Source organism: Eublepharis macularius, chromosome 1 (assembly GCF_028583425.1).
Source record: "Eublepharis macularius isolate TG4126 chromosome 1, MPM_Emac_v1.0, whole genome shotgun sequence".
Taxonomy (NCBI): Eukaryota; Metazoa; Chordata; class Lepidosauria; order Squamata; family Eublepharidae; genus Eublepharis; species Eublepharis macularius.
In genome coordinates this window covers 221,999,942-222,017,269 of record NC_072790.1, presented here as the reverse complement: position 1 = coordinate 222,017,269, position 17,328 = coordinate 221,999,942, and the positions used below count along the sequence as shown (strand labels likewise).

Sequence of the window (17,328 nt, the reverse complement as noted above, 5' to 3'; positions counted from 1 at the left end):
TGCAGCACAAGGAGAATGATCGCCATGCGGGAGACCCAAGTTCATATCCTCACTCTGCCATGGAAGGCTGTGAGTGACCTTGGGCCAGTCACATTTTGTCAGCTGAAATTACCTTGCAGAGTTGCCCAAAGGATAAACTAGTGGAAGAGAGAATTATATACACTGCCCTGTGCTCTCTGGAGGAAGGGCAGAATTTAAAAAAAATACTTATTAAATAAGTACATACATACATAATCAGCAGCAGTTCACAAAAGCTTTTCTTAGCAAGCTGAAACTCTTTGCCAGTTTGCAAATTTCCCCTCCCCACACCACTGGCTGCTGTAGCAAGCTATCTTTACCCTACTACCACAGTTTAAATTCCAAAGAAAATTCAAGTCTCCAGTCACTATTATTGTTACAATTTTTTAAAAATCCTGGCTCCACAAGCTGAGAAAGGATCCAGCTCCAGGTAAGGAGCCTCAGGTAAGAGATGCTTCTGGTCTGTAATCCTCTCATATCTGGATGAGAACAGCTTTGTGGGAGCCTCAGGCAGGAGAAGTTTGTGTGACAGCTATTGTGGATACCCTGGTGTTACCATCTGGGAAGAAGTGGATTGCTCCTCAGCTACGCGGATGCTAGATCATACCAGCCAGGAAAGGTGGGAGGAAAAGTCCGATCGTCCCCAGCAAGCAGACGATTATGAACATCCAGAGGAAGATGCGGTCTATCACCATTGCAACGTATTTCCAGTCTTCCTTCACCTGGGAATGTATGAGAACTCATGTGTTGTCAAGGCTGTGGAAACAGGAGACCTCCCCAAAATTTTCTGCTCTCCTGGACCTATTTCCCTCAGAGGTGGTATTACCTAGAAAGAAACACTTCCAAGGGCAGGACTCAACCAATGGCCATTTCCACATGGCTTACCTTCCCTCGAAACGACCCGGAGCATCGCGCAAAAAATGCGGAAGATCGTGTTTTCGCATACGAGATTTGCGCAACATCACGCAAATCTCGCGTGAGAAAATGCGATCTTCTGCTTTTTTTGCGAGTCGTTCCAGGTTGCTCTGAGGGTAGGTAAGCAGTCTGGAAACGGCCTAGATCTTGCCAAGTCCTTATTGTAATTTAAATTGCTGCCTCCACCAAGCTGCTTTATAGAGATGCACCAGACCGGGCCCTACCAGAGGTGGAGGATCCCTTGGCTCCTGCTTCCTGCTGCCCCATTCTGAGCAGCCGTGGGAGAAAAATAATTTTTAAATGGCCATCAAGCTGACAATGTAACATCAGTTCTGGGAAAAGTCTCAGAAGTACTCTCTAGGAATCACCTGAAACTCTATGGTTTTACCATTGTTTCTGGCATTCCCCAGAGAGGTGTGACATCACTTCCAGGTTTCCCCCAGAAGTGGTATCATGTTATCTCCAACAGCTGCCTGCTTATGTCCACCACCACTCCCGGTCTCCATCTGGTTGTCAGGCCATCCCCATCAACCCTAGGATGCACACATGCTGTGTTGTTTGGCCCTCAGTCTTCAAATGGGAGCTGACAGGATTAAGCTCCTCCATACCAAAAAAATCTCTCCCCATCAAAAATGAGCAAAGTTCTAATCTAGCTTTTACCCGTACATGTTATTAGTCTAAGTGTGGCGCATGGATTTAGTATTCAGATACATAAGACTTCATCTGCAGGGCAAAGAGGTACAGGCTTTACCATCCCATGGAGAACTAGGCCCAAATTATGCCTGCTTATATTTATTTTGAAAATTTCTATGCTGCCTCTCTGAGGAGCTGCCTGAGGTATAGGGTTGCAACTTGCAAGCATGAGGCTGGCAACCAGCCCTTCCTCACTGGAAATGTACTGATATTGCTGGCAACATGATGATGTCACTTCCAGCACAACTGGAAGTAACATCATCTCAGCAGTTGCAACACAATGACTTCACTTCCAGTCATGCTGGACGTGATGTCACCACAGTGCTGGCAATCCCATCCCCCCATTTTTCTCCTCCTCCTTAGCTGAGCAGCCATGGGAACAGCTGACAGGGTTAGAAGGCCCAGCCAAGGCAGCTTACAAAATAAAACATCATTAAAACATAATTTAAAAAAATAAAAGATCATAAAAGTTATTAGAACCCACTTTTTAAAACAAGCACCATGGCTGAATCCACACACCTGCGGAGCGTCCCAGTGTTGCGCTAAACGTTCGCTAAACCCCCAGAAGTGTAGCATCTTTCTAGCGCGATTTCTGAATCGCGCTAGAAAGATGCTACACTTCCGGGTGTTTAGTGAACATTTAGCGCAACGCTGGGATGCTCTGCGGGTGTGTGGATTCAGCCTATATAAAAATAATATAAACACAAAACAGCTTAAAATGGGTCTTAAGCATTTCTCAGGTGACATACAGACTATAAAATGATGTTGAAAAGTTGGTCCCTTCATTAAAAGCCTGGATAAATAGGAACATTTTGGCTTGGTGCCCAGAAGAAAGCAGTGTAGGTGCCAGGTGGGCCTCAAGGGGAAAGGCATTCCACAAGTCAGGTGCCCCCACTGATCCAGACAAGGACTCTAACACATGAAAGGTCCAAAGCTAATCAAGAGGACATAGTGGGGTAATCAAGTAATAGTGGAGTAATCAAGAACTACAAGTGGAGTGAGTTCCTGCCTTCTCCCTCCTGCCCTCAAATTCCTTAAACTGTTCCTTAGAGAACAAACTGCCAGACAATCTGGATTATATCTGTTGCAGTGCTGCATCTTTCCCTGCCATCCTGTTCCCTGCCCTTAGGCCCTAGCACCAATACAGCAGAGGACGGACGTTCGGGAGTGCATAAAATAAAAATTGCATGCAGTTTATTATGCAACATCCACACAAGGTCTGAACTGCTGTGCTGAAAACTGCAGGGATATGCCTACACACCATCCAGGCATGCAGACATGAAAACACACTAACTAACAGGGGCCTTTTTTGTCAATCTGATGGGTAAAGAAGGTACCACTGACGTCTTACTCTGAGCAAAAATTCTCTCTTCCTTGGTCAGTTGCAAAATATCCCTTGTGACAGTCTGTCATTACAATCGTGCCACCTATCTTTTTAAGCCCATATGCTGGATCCATGCCATGTGCTATAAGAATTCAGTAATCTGCCTCTCTTTAGATAGTTTCTGGGGGTATCCGACTGTGTGTATGGGGAGCAGGTGCCATCTGCAATCCTCCCTATACCTGCAGTTGCTATTTCATATGATACGTGCTGTGCCGGTTTCAGACAAAATGGCAATCAAGCATATTGGGAGGATCACAGGAAGTGCGGGCTTCTGGTACATATATTTGTATACTCTTGGAAAAGTCTTTCCCCTGCTACATAATATTTTTTCTGAATGTAGGGGACCGCCCAGGACTCATATTCTGCATGAAAGGGGTCTGAGTTCAATCTTTAGCATCTCCAGTTAAGATCTCAGGGAGGATCTGGGGAAGAATGTGGAAAGCCACTACTAGTTAGGGCAGACAGGACTGGGCCAGTATTCTGACTCTGTGTAAAGCAGTTATTTATGTTTGTAGGAACTGGTGGTAGAAAGTGCCATCAAGTCATAACCAATTTATGGCAACCCCTGGTGGGATTTTCATGGCAAGGGACTAACAGAGGTGGTTTGCTGATGACTGCCTTTGCTTAGTGACCCTGGTCTTCCCTGAAGGTCTCCCATCCAATTACTAACTAAGGCCGACCCTTAGCTTCCGAGATCTGATGAGATCAGGCTTGCCTGGGCTATCCATGTCAGGGCTTGTAGGAATTACTTTGCTGGAAAATTCAAGATTCCATCTAGTCCAGAGTCCAAGAGCAGCTGGCCAGATGCAACTGCAGGGTAATAATGGCTATCTCTTGTTGCTTGATCTCTTTCCACCTACATCCCTTCTGGACCACACCTGAATCTGCCTTATGCTGAGTCAAACCACTGTCCTATCAAGGTCAGTATTGTCTACCCTGATTTGTTGCGGTTCTCCATGGTCTCAGGCCAAGGGCTTTAATACCACCTTCTACCTGATTCTTTTAATGGGAGATGCCGGTGATTGAACCTGGAGGCTTCAGCATGCAAAGCAGAGGCTCAACCCCTGACCCACGGCCATCTTGCTCCTTCCTTTCCACTCATGATCACCTGTTGTTTCCATACCTTACACTCTTTTATAAACTACCCTTCAAATTCTAAAGATTAGACAAGTTCTTAAAGGATAAGCCTACTGACTGCTCTTTATCACTGGCAAAGGCAATACACCTCTAGAGTCTCAGATGGTGGGAACCAGCAACAGAGGGTAAACATTTCCATCATGTTATGATTGAATGGTTCTGGAGACATTTGGCTGGTCTCTGTTGGGAACAAAATGTTGGCCCAGATGGACCATGAGTCCAATCCAGTGAGGCAATTCTGAAAGGCAGTGACTCACCGAAAAGTCGGCATCCTCAGCCCGGAGGTGGTTGGCAATGTAATGGACCCCTTCCAGGGCCTTCAGTATACTCGGAGAGAGCTGCAGTTCCTGCTCGGATGATGGCCGGTTCTCTGTTTTGGGGGCTGGGCGCTGCACCACTTCCACAAACCCCCTTCCCAGGTGACGGGCGCAGGTGTAGCGGTAATGGAGGCAGTGGTGATGACAAGTGGCCTGGAGGGGCAGCCGGCTGGCATGCATCCCCTCTTCATTGCTATCCTCTTCATCGTCCCACTTATCATCAACATCTGTCTCCAGCCAACACCGGGATGTGCTAAGATTGGCAGGAGGCATGTCGTACTGCCCGATCACCTCCTCGCTGGCCACCCTGAGTCCTGGGGCAAACACCGGTGGTCGTTTCATGAAGAGCCAGCGGGGGATGAAATTCAGGAAGACGGTTCGGACCCATCGTGGCATCTTGTGGGTGCTGGGCGAGCGGTGGTGGACATTGAGTACAAAGACAGTGATGACGATGGAGAGGGTGACAAAGATCATGGTGAAGAGCAAATACTCCCCTATCAATGGGATGACCAGAGAGGTGGACGGGATGATTTCAGTGATGAGAAGGAGGAAGACAGTGAGGGATAGCAGGACGGAGATGCAGAGGGTGATCTTCTCACCGCAGTCAGAGGGTAGGTAAAAAACCAGCACGGTCAAGCAGGAAATGAGGAGGCAGGGTATAATGAGGTTGATGGTGTAGAAGAGCGGCAACCGGCGGATAATGAAACTGTACGTGATGTCGGGATAGATCTCAGTACAGCAGTCATACTTCTTGGTGTTGTAGGTGCCCACGGCATTGATAATGGCCCACTCCCCACTTTCCCAGTAGTCTTTCAGATCTACATGGCGTTCCATGCTCTCCAGGTCAATCTTGGCCTTGTCGTAGGTCCATGAGCCGAACTTCATTTTGCAGTTCTGCTGGTCAAAGGGGAAGAAGGTGACATCGATACTGCAGGAGCTCTTGTAGATAGCTGGCGGTACCCACTTCACACTGCCATTAGAGAAGAGGTGTGCCTTGGTCATGTGAGTTACTGCAAATTCCCCATCTGCACTAAAATAAAGAGGCAGAATGTTAGGGGAGGACAGGATGTGGCTGTAAAGAAACCCAAAGACTTGATGTCATTCCAAGCCTACAGAGTTATGGTGGCATAAGGCTTTTAAGACTAGAAACGACTTCCTCAGATGCATAACACAGTCTCCTATAATGACAGGTGTAAGTACAGCAAGGAAAGAAAAAAATGTGCATGTTTTATAACAAGCAGGTAAGCTGTGCAAGCCATAGAAGTTAATGGGTTGGATCCAGCAATCCATCAGTGGAAGATATTGACAGTCATGGATCTTTCCTGCATTTCTCTTCCCCTAGCAGTCTTTTCTAGCTCTGGGAAAGTTTGTTCCTGTAGTTGTGGGACATATGTGAATGGAGAGTTATATGCGTTGGGAGGAGGCAATAGGAAGAGGGAGGGGACAAAGCCACCCTTTCTTCCTTTTCCATCCACTTAGTTCTGCTCAACATAATCTGGATTTCTCTCAACCTTTATGACACTGCTCCATTCAAAATCCCTCTGAGATTTTGGATTAGTAGGAACCACTACAAGATAGATACACAACTGATTGAAAAGTTTACTCAAAAGAAAATGATAAACCGATCAAAATCAGATTGGGAAGAAGATTCCATCGGCAGTACATATGGCCTGTTGCTAAGGTCTCTATTAATTACTCATCTAAAAGTGTAAGCAGTATCCTCTCCAAATGCGTGAATTAAACAAAACAGGAAGGATTTACAAACACTTTGTGGTACAAGAAGAAAAGTAACTTAGTTATACCAGTCTTAGTGTTTCACCTCTCGGCATGGTTGATTCTGCCTCCAATTAGAGAAGTCTGAGCCCAAATGAAAGACAGTAATCTGAGAACTCATTTGACAAGTTTCTTGTGAAGTTTGATAAGCAGGCAGATTCATGAATATTTGCACCAAAACATGTTTTTTTTGCTTTTCACAAATAAGCATGACACAAATTCATATTTAAAAACTTCTCCAGCCTGTATATTTAGACTGTATTAAAGTTTTAAGCCCCATAAACCTAGCATTATTTCTCCCTCACTTCAACCAGGGTATTGCTAGAAGGCAGGTAATGCACTTTTGTTATGGGGTGGTTTGCCATTGCCTTCCCCAGTCACCTACACTTTACTCCAAGGAAACTGGGTTCTCATTTTACCAACCTTGGAAGGATGGAAGGCTGAGTCAACCCTGAGCTGGCTTCCACCAAGATTGAACTCAGGTCGTGGGCAGAGCTTGGGCTGCAGTACTGCAGCTTACCACTCTGTGCCATGGCGGGGCTCTCACATATTAAGGGGAAAATTGCTCCAAATCCACAGTTAACATGGAGGTGATATGGAGCTTCCTTTCCTTTCCTTTCCTTTCCTTTCCTTTCCTTTCCTTTCCTTTCCTTTCCTTTCCTTTCCTTTCCTTTCCTTAGAAGCTGATCAATTAACAAAACTTGAGCAGCTGAAAGTTCCTTTTCATCATTTTTTTGGATGCAAGGGATAGAAGGACTGAGACAAATTTTGCTATGGTCAAAGTAGTCTTAGGATCATTATCTCTCAACAAATAAAACAGTGTTTCTGGGGTATAGGGAGATGACTGATCAGCAGTAAGTGGCTAAATATAGTAGTCTCTGATTTTCTCATACAAATGCATTCAAGCAGGACAGGACATGTAAGCATGTATCACTCCTATTGAGACTGCAGGGGCAAATTCTGTCAGAATAAAGCGTATTCAAAACTCTTCCCTCTAAAACCATAGAATGTATAATATTCAATCTCGCAAATAAAAAAGCTCTACAATAAAGTAGAATGGTTAAATAATACATATGGGGGCGGTGTAAAGATTTTGGAGGAGTGATGCTAGAGAACAAGAGGGAACAGACAGGTTGAGCTCTAAACGTCAAACTTCCACGATCAATTTCTAAAACATACTTTTTAATTAAAGAGAAAGCTTTTGATTTGTCCATATCAGAAATAAGACTAGTTGTCATACCAACTAATGACAGTTTTGCATCCAAAGCTTTCATCCAAACTGATTTGAAAGTGTCCCATTTCAAGGCAGCCAATAGGCCATCCTCAGCAAAAAAAAAACCCCAAAAACTAAAATAAAACAGTTTTAATCTCAATTTGAGGGCAGGGACCCATGTTCTGGCTTCCAAAGCTGTTTGGCCAAATTCTGCCCACAATGCAACATTTGAGACACACTGGAGTACATTCGACAATTTTCTTAGAAACTGAGCCAAGGGGTTGATCAATATTGTCAGATACGACTTTAATCCAAGTAGCTGAACCGAAAAGAATTAGGGGAACTGTTTTCAAGTTAAAGGCCTGCAGAGCTCCAGGAATGTGCTCCCCTCCACTTAGTATAGAAGAACCTGTTTATAGTGTTTGCACAGAGTTTTGCTATTTAAATGTCATTCTAAATTGGGGGATCCAAGATAAGTCGGCCGAAAACAGAATCCCCAAATAAGAGAAGGTCCTACTTGCTCAATATGAAACCCATTGATTGACCAATATAATGGAGATCATCTCCTACTTTTGGTGAAAACTAAGATCTTAGATTTCTAGTAGTTAATATCACCAGACTCTCGCGCAGACAACAGTAGAAAAAAATTTGCAAGGCCTCTGCAGACTAACCCTGGTGCGAGGCAAAAAAGCAAGACAGGGACACTAGTCTTGGCTAATTTGAGTAGATGGCATTGATCATCAAAATTTGATGCTAAATCGGTTAAATATAGATTAAACAGAAAGGGAGATAGTAGGTGGCCCTGTCTTGCCCCTTTTTCCAGCTTAAATGAGTTTGTTAAATGTCCTTATTATCCACAGTGTACTTGAACAGCTGAGCCACAATACAATCATTGGTCCTAATAAAAGGTATGACTCAGATTTTGTTCTTGTTTTTGAATCTATAGACACATGAGAAGCTGCCTTATACTGAACTAGTCCCTTGGTCCATCAAGGTTAGTATTATCTACTCAGACTGGCAACAGCTCTCTAGAGTCTCAGGTAAAGGTCTTTCATATCACTTACACCTGGTCCTTTTAGCTGGATGCACCTGAGATTGAACCTCAGACCTTCTGCATGCCGCGCAGATGCTCTACCACTGAGCCATGGCCCCTCCCCAATCGAGAACTGGATAAATATTTTAATTACCCATGTGTACCACTTGATGGCAGCAAAAGTACAAGAAAGGAAGAAAAGAAGCAACAAAAATACCACTAGATTTTGGTCCTGGAGTTCCCTTCACTAATTGCCCTGCAGAAGAAATGGTCCAACTAGGCGCTCATTTGCTAAGTCTATGCATTGCTCTTTCCTCAAGGCAGCTTTTTCAGGTATTCCCCCCACAAAATGTGATACTCTGTCTCTTGTGACTGTTGTACAGAATGTGACCGTGCAAGGTACTTACTAGATGTTGCCAGTGGCACACTTGACCGTTTTTTCCTCTCCAGTTTCCCTTTTTTGAGCATTCTTCATATCCAAAAATATACTCAAAGCAGAAGACAAAAATGGAGCAGGCAAGGTCACAGACTTTGCTCAAGGCCATTTCTGTGTGACATGCAAGAGCATAAGAACAGCCCTGCTGGAACAGACCAGCAGTCTATTATGCCTAGCATACAGCTTTCAACAGTGGACAGACTGAATGCTTCTGGGAATCCCACAATCAGGGCATGAAGATATCCAGCCTATATTATTGTCATATGCAGGGGTACACTTCTTCTGAACATGGAAATATGTACACAAGATGATGTATACATCTCTTGCAAACAAGCCATTCACATATAAACACATATATGTCACTATATCTAATTCTCAACATGGCCAAATGTGCGGATACTTTAATCTGTGGGTCAGGGCCATGTTGACAGAAGGGAAAATGAAAAAAACATTTAAGCAGTGTTTAAAATATGAAATGTATAATATATTTAAACAAATAAGAAATTGCTTTGTGTTAAATCATGCCATTTGTCCATGGGGCATGGCGTAGTCTGCTTGGATTGGCAGTGGTTCTGCCAGATCTTAGCAGGAAGAGGTCTTTCCCAGCACTTGTTCCTGAGAACCTTTAATTGGAGATGCTGGGAGGTGAACCTGAGAACTTTCTATCTGTCACATTTTCCCCTTTGATTGGCACAACCTTGCTATATACTTTCAAGATACCTACTTGTTATAAAGTACGATGTCCGGGATCCAGATCATCTCAGACGGCACCCGGATTGAAGTGACATTGTCGAAATCGGCTGGATTCCACTGCAGCTTGTAGTCATTCCACTCCTGGTGGTCAGGAAACTATGCTAAATGGTCACGGATTCAGACAATTCATCTACACTTTCTGGGTGCATTTACCCTAAGGCAGCTCCCTCGTCCTATGCTCCTTGACTCAAGGTTACAATCCACCAACTTTATTATGATAATTTATTGAAAGCATTTATTACCCTGCACTTTCAGCCTTGCTCCCCAGAATGTTCCAACCATTAAAATATAAAAAAGTTAAAATGCAGCAATAATGATAAAAAATTCCATAAATGCATATATAAATAACAGGACCTTTTGAGGAGAGGGCAAGGAATGGTTAGAAACATTCTAAATTGCCCGAACTATCTAAAGGACAGTTCTGGATTTGGGACAACCAATTTGGAGAAGAGACAACCAAGCAGGAGGAAGAGACAGCCAATCAGAGGCAGAATAGAGGAAAGCCAAGTGCTGAGGGGCGGGGGCCAGCTCACCTGACTAGGTCCTGCAGCAGATGTGCACGGAAGTGCCTCCCAGGCCCCCCATCCTTCCCCACCCCTCCTGCAACATGGCGGCCGCCCTGCCCTCCCCACCCTTCTCCCCCTCACGGCCTGCAATCCAGGCCCCCAGTTGAGTCTGATGGCTGGTGTAAGTTTGGGGAATGAGCCACAGTGCTCATGTAGAGCCTGCTTGGCATCATGCAAATTGCTCAGTGAGTTTTGTCAGCAGGTAAATGTGCATAGGGCTGCAGCCTGAAGCTCTTGCTTTCCCAGTTTGTAAACAGCATTAGATGAAACCATTTTAGTGGCTTTGATGCCAAGCTTTTTAAGAAATTGGGACAGGGACAATAGGGTTGTCAGCTTCAAGGGGGGCCTGGAGTTCTCATGGATTGGCAACGAATCTCCAGGCCACAGAGATCAGTTTCCTGAAGAACATGGCAGCTTCAGAGGATCAGGGTTGCCAGGTGCCCTGGGGGCTAAACTGGAGGATGGGGTGGGCAGCAGGTGCTTACCTCTCTCTCTCTCTCTCTCTCTCTCTCTCTCTCTCTCTCTCTCTCTCTCTCTCGCATGCTCCCGTGTTGCTGGAAAATGATGTCATTTCTGGTACAGTGCAGAAGTGAGGGGTCACAATGTGGTCTAATTCTCTAAAAATCGGCCCCATACTTAGCATTTGTGGCTTATATAAAGAGAATCCACCCCTGGAGCAACATGACACTTCCACACGACAGAATTGACGTCATTTTCCAGCGATGCAGAAATGTGCATGCCCATTTTGGGTGCATGCCTCCCAGGAGGACTGCATGCAATTCGATGGTTCCCCCTTGCTTCCCCCCCCCAGGCTAGGGGGCAGTAGCTGGGGGCAGCTTGGGATAGGGGATCTTGTGCCCACAGCAGAGGGCAGGCTTTAGGGCTTCACATGCCCACTGAGGTCCCTCCTTTTCCCAGCCCCCTCCTCCCCAGGCACCTCCCCAGTCTCCAGGAGTTTCCCAAGCTGGAGTTGGCAACCCTAGGGGACAGTGGGCCACAGTAGTGGCTACACTTACCAGTCACAGACTAAAAATGGCTGTACATTATAAGACCCAAGGCTTGTGGGGGCCACTTTCTCTCCATGTACCCCCCCCCAACCCTCAGAGATTACAAAAAGAAGTCTTCAAAAAGGTAGCAGATACAACTTTCAGGCAATCCTAGAAAAAGTTGCTTGGAAGTGCAAAGAGGCATCGAGCAGCAGGTATACTTGAGAGGGCACAGGGCATTTTAATCCATGATATACTGTGATTAAATGCAGGAGAGCAAACAGGGTACGTTGCTAGATTCATCCCTGTTCATAGACAGACTGGGAAGAAAAGACAACCCTGGAATAAGGCCTGGCCCCCTTGAAGGAGGGAAGGGTGGAGAAAGAGCCAGACTACTAGCTGGCCAGTCCCACACCTTGTGCAGGCCAGGCGCCTCCATCTATGCACTGCATGTAGCTCCGCTAAGCCAGGTGCATCTTTCTGTGCAGCTCTGCCAGGCTGAGTATGTCTATCTGTGTGGTTCACTTGCTCTGAGCATGTCCATTCATACTCCATGTGCAGCTTGCCCAGGTAGGCGCCACCTTCCTCAGGCTATGCATGTCCAACTTGGGCCAGGCACCCCCTTTTTACCCCCTTCTTACTTTTATTTTATTTAAAACATGTTAATGCTGCCTTTCCACCCAAATAGAGCACCCAAGGTGGCAAACATGAAAATATTTGAACATTAAAACAGCATTTAAAATAATATATAAAATAATTCGATAAAAACATATAAACACATAAACACAACACATGAGTTGGACTGGCCCCAGTTGGGGGGAGGCCATCAGCCCACCGGGAATTTTCCCAGGGGCTATTATGGCCAGTCCCTACCATCCTTGTTTTTAGGATTCTCATAGACCAATCCAAAGCAGAGTTACACTCTTCTACGTTCTCGGAATTCAATAAGGGTATAATTCTGTTTAGGATTGCACTGTCAATATAGCAATTCCCAGTCAAAATAATCTACCCCCAGATCCTATGCAGGTGCTGCTTAGGCTCCCTGAAGTGCACCTCTTGGAAACCTGGAGCCTGGAACATCAGTCTTGTGCTCAGCACATGGACAGCAGATTATTTTCTATTCCCGGGGGGAAATTTCATTCCCTTTCCCCCCTGCAGAAGACCTTTCGGTGTGTTTTTTCCTCCTTGCTGGTATTATCTGAAAATATGAGATCTGTATATTTGCATCAGCAAGGGAATTTGGCTTTTCTCACCCTTGGAGCATTGTGCCATGACAAGCTGCACCCCTGCCAAAAGCCCTCCTGAGTTCTCCACAGCTATGAAAGACAGAGGAGCCTTGTCTCCTGCTCCATTTAGCCACAATACCTCTCCTAGGGTCTCTTCTAGGTCTTCTGTCTTTGCCCATCAGCTTTTGAAAAGCCAAAAGGAGAAAAATGAATACCAGTTCGGGGTATGTGAGAGCCAGCACCATGTGACAACGTTTCCAGCAAAAATAGTTGGCATGACATCAGGGAGACACCCTAGGATTTGTCAATTACTCTATGGTTTAACCATTGAGTTTTCTGTGAATCCTAGAGTGTCCTTTCCTGACATTATGATGCCCTTTCTAGTTTTCAGCATGAATGACATGCATGCTGGTGCACCTGTCCCCACCCTCAAATGCTTTTGGGGGGGAGATTCCAGGCTGTGGACTGGCAACTCTAGTCTCTTCCAACTTTGCTTGAATGTGTCCTTCCCACTTCACTCACCTGTTTCAGCCAAACATTGGTGGTCATCATTTGGTTCTTCTCATCCTTAATTGGTGGAAAATGTGGAGAAGCAGAAGAAAAGCTTTGATCAGAACAGAAAGCACCAATACAGTCAGTTCCTATTGCTATTTTCAGTCCTGGAAAGTGGAAATAAGAGAGTAGGATTGACCTGGTACCCCAAGCTCAGAAGCACCCTTCCATAAACTACAGCCAGGGACCCAAATGCCTGCTTCATTACATCTGAGAATCACTTCCACAATCAGCTGGTGGCACTTTCTATAACATCTAGTGATGAAACATGTCCCCTGCCTGCTTTTGCCGGCTTTACCTTTTGGATGCATTCAGCAACAAAATATACATGTGCAATGGAAAAAGCAAAATATGAGAAGAGAGATTTGATGCCCCATTAATGAGATACTAATCTTCCTGAATTGTCCTTCAGACTATTCCGAATAAATTAGATATCTGAACATTTATTTATAACTAAAGACATTTTATCTGTGAAACAAGTCTCATAACATAACAGCAACCATAGGATGCATGCTATTGTCTTTTTGTTCCAAGGAATGTGACCGTAGCTATTTAGAAATCATGTGATGATGATGTGCCACTATTTGGGTTGCCAGCTCCAAGTTGGGAAATTCCTGGAGATCTGGGGGGTGAAACCAGGAGAAACCTGGAGAAAGTGGGGTTTGGGGAGAGAGAGGACCTTGGCATGGCATAATTCCATAGAGTCCACCCCAAAAAGTAGCCATTTTCTCCAGGTGAACTGATCTCTGGCCTGGAGACCAGTTGTAATTCCAGGAGATCTCCAGCCACTACCTGGAGGCTGGCAACCCTAGCCACTATGCAGCGAGTAAGATTTTGCATCATACAGCCTCAATGTGTGATCAGTTTCATCTGTTTTTGCCATGCTCTCCCAATTGTCACGTGGGGGTGCTTTAGATGGCAACTGAAAGTTGTTTGCATAAAAAACCTGCCTCCTTTTAGCTCAGCCCTTGTAAGGATTAATATCAAATGGTCTACATACCACATCAATCAGTTGAGCAATGGATAATCCAAACCTGACGATAACAACATCTGAGGTATTGGGAACTGGCCTGGACCACTTATTGTAGGCTGTGAAAAGGTACTTGAAGAGCCTTTCTTCGGCCTGGGTTTGCGTCCGGCCTTGGGCAAATCCTGAAACAGAGGAAAGCACAAAGGGGGAATATGGGGGGGGGGTACCTAAAATCGATGGTGTACCATAGAGCTGGCCCTCTGAAACTGCCGTTTTTTCCAGGGAAGCTGATCTCTATGGCCGGGAGATCAGCTGTAATTCTGGGAGAACCCCACGCCTCACCTGGCAACTGGCAAGAGGGTAACGAAAGTGTTTTTCAAGTTGTTAGTTGTCTAGTGGTTAAGATATTCTTTAAACCCTTTCAACAGAGTCATACTGGCCTGCAGCAGGCAAGAGATCACCGAGACTAGCGTTTGATTCAGGGAACTGCTAATTTCTTTGTGGGCCCAAACTGGAGAAATAAAGCATCAAGAGCGGGAGGAGGAGCCATTGGAGAGCATACAGGGGAAGAAGCAGCCCGGAATTTCTTGTTTTCTTTGGGTTAAATGAATACCAATTGTTAAGATTTGCCTTTGGTCAGAGTGCCGTTTCTGAAGGGCACGGAAGATTCTGTCTCCACAAATGTTGCTAGGTTCATAGCAATTATGACTCTGTTATCCCAGTGGCGGTAAAGATGTAGAGTTTATGATAAATTTATGTGATCTTGAAAACTATAATACCATGCAAGTTTGTTTTCTTTCTGTCTTTCTTTCTGAAGCAATTTCATAATTGCTTCACAAGCCTGAAGACTGGTGCCCTTTATTGACATGAACCACCCACAATTCTCCTGCTGAGAAAGATAATTTGGGAGAGGGATCTTTGAAGGCACGCTCTGCTGGATCACACATAGCTGATGAACACAGCAAGGTGTGTGTCAATGCTCAGTCCTCCCTACACACACACAAACCCCTACAGAATAAAGAAAATAGATCAGCAGGCCATAGGACGTCCCTGCTGCACCAAGTCTGTCGGTGGCCAGTTATTCTGGCACTGTGAGGTGCTCATAGCATACCTGCAGCTGAGGGAGCCAGAGGCCAATTCCGCAGTAGAGGCCTACCAAGACCAAAACTCGGGGCCAAATTTCAAGTGGTGATGTTGCCAGCTTAAGATGCAAGGAGCCTCTTTAGCTAATGAGGTATCAGTTCCGCCAACTTGGCTGTTTCTGTTCCAGGCCATATATTTTATGGGCCTTCAAACAAAGTCTTGCTTTATGCTGTGAAAGGAACTCCAGTCTGCAGGCTCACAGAGTTGCTGTCTTTGTAGTGCAGTTAAAAACGAAGAGGTCTACATTCATTGTTCTTGTGTGATGGTCTCTTTTTCTAAATATAGTATCAAGTTTCAGTTGGGACCTCTTGGCATGAAATGTGACCTGGTTCTCAAACTTTTTCATGCAGGACCCACTTCTAAATTTACTCGAATTTTCAGGACACACTTGCAAAGTGACTCCATGATACTTTCCCCCAGCCTAACATAAAACTCAAGAAGCTCACCTCAGGTAACACAGAACTTTTTAATGTTTCATTCTTCATTTTTAGCATTTCTACTCATCCTATTCTTCTTCCTCCTTCCTCCTCGTGACCTGCATGCAAACTTGTGACCAACACGTGAGTCCCAGACTCCCAACCCACAATTTGAAAATTACTAGCATAGTGTGTTCCTGTTCTCTGATCTCTATCCCTGATAAATCAGGGTTCCTATTTTGTCCCTTTAGGAGATGCCTTAGTAAAATTTGGTTCATGAGATGCATTTCTCTGAGACAGATACAAAATTGTTACACAAGCTCCGCTCCCTAGTTCAGTTACAATTTCATGAGTCAAGAGAGTGGAAAAAATGTTTTTCCCCCTAAAATGTCATAAATGTTCTATATAATAATTCATGAGATACAGCTCACTTCTTTAGATACAGCTAGAAATTTGATTTATATACCGCCCTTCAGGACAACTTAATGCCCACTCAGAGTGGTTTACAAAGTATGCTATTATTATCCCCACAACAAAACACCCTGTGAGGTGGGTGGGGCTGAGAGAGCTCTGGAAACCTGTGACTGACCCAAGGTCACCTAGTTGGCTTTAAGTGGAAGAGTTGGGAATCAAACCCGGTTCTCCAGATTAGTGTTCCACCGCTCTTAACCACTACACCAAACTGGCTCTGGACTCTGCTACTGGACTCTTTCCTACTTCTACAGACAGACTACATGGCTATCCATCTTGATCCCTCTTCTAAATCATTTATGAACAAATTAAACAGCACCAGCCTCAATACTGATCCCTGAGGGACCCTACTGTTTGCTTCATTGAGAGAATTGTCCGTTTATCCCTGCTCATTGCTTCCTGTCATTTGATCAATTGTTAGTCCATAAGAGAGCCATCCTCATATCCCATGACTGCTGAGCTTACCCAGGAATCTTTGGTGAGGAACTTTGTCAAAGCCTTTTGACAGTCCAAGTAAATAATGTCTACAGGGTCACCTTTATCTACATACTTTTTCACTTTCACAAAGAACTCCAAAAGTTTGGTGAGGCAGGACTTCCCTTTGCAGAAGCCATGCTGATTTTCCCTCAGCAAGCTTTGTTCCTCTAGTGTCTAAAAGTTCTGTCTTTGGTTAAAGTTTCTATTAATTTGTCTTTTTTAAAAAAAATCAGTGACAAGTTTCATATATGGGTTAGTAGATCAACAATCTCACATTTGAGTTCCCTAGGAATTCTTGGGTTCCTGGAGACTGATTGGTTTTCCCCAGTAGGTATAATAGTTCATCTCTTGTCAACTCAATTTGACTCAGTTCTTAAGCCTCCCCTCCTGAAAATTGTGGCTGTGACATGAGTACATTCCCCACACTTTACACAGTGAACACAGATGAAAAGAATTCATTGAGCTTCTCTGTCGTATCCCCACCTTCATTTAGTAGTCCTTTTATTCCTTGGTCATCCAAAGGAACGTACATTTCTTTTGCCCAACCCTATGGTCCCTTCTGTTCACTTAATTGGGGCAGTCCTTCCACTTTTAAAAAGAAGCCTTTTTTTTTATGGCTTCCTTGACTTGCGTTATTAACCATGCAGACATTTTCTTAGACTTGGCAGTACCTTTCCTGACCAGGAAATGCATTCAACCTGGGCTTCAATTGATGTGGGTTTAAATAGTTTTCAAGAACTCCATAAGGATTTGACTCTCTCATGTTTCCCTTTCAGCTTCATTTTTAACGATTCCCCTCATTTTTGTAAAGTTCCCTCTTTTGAAATCAAATGTTACTGTTGTGGGCTT

The 17,328-nt window shown here is 44.7% G+C and overlaps 1 protein-coding gene across 1 annotated transcript in view; it reads right to left on the bottom strand.

The window, feature by feature from the left end:
• Positions 1-614: 614 nt before the first annotated feature.
• CHRNA2 (cholinergic receptor nicotinic alpha 2 subunit) overlaps positions 615-17,328 on the bottom strand; it is a 33,293-nt gene continuing 16,579 nt past the window's right edge. Inside the window, 5 exon segments of the mRNA XM_054972725.1 lie at positions 615-740; positions 4,405-5,494; positions 9,644-9,753; positions 12,973-13,017; positions 14,003-14,154. Coding sequence (XP_054828700.1) covers positions 615-740; positions 4,405-5,494; positions 9,644-9,753; positions 12,973-13,017; positions 14,003-14,154 — 1,523 coding nt within the window.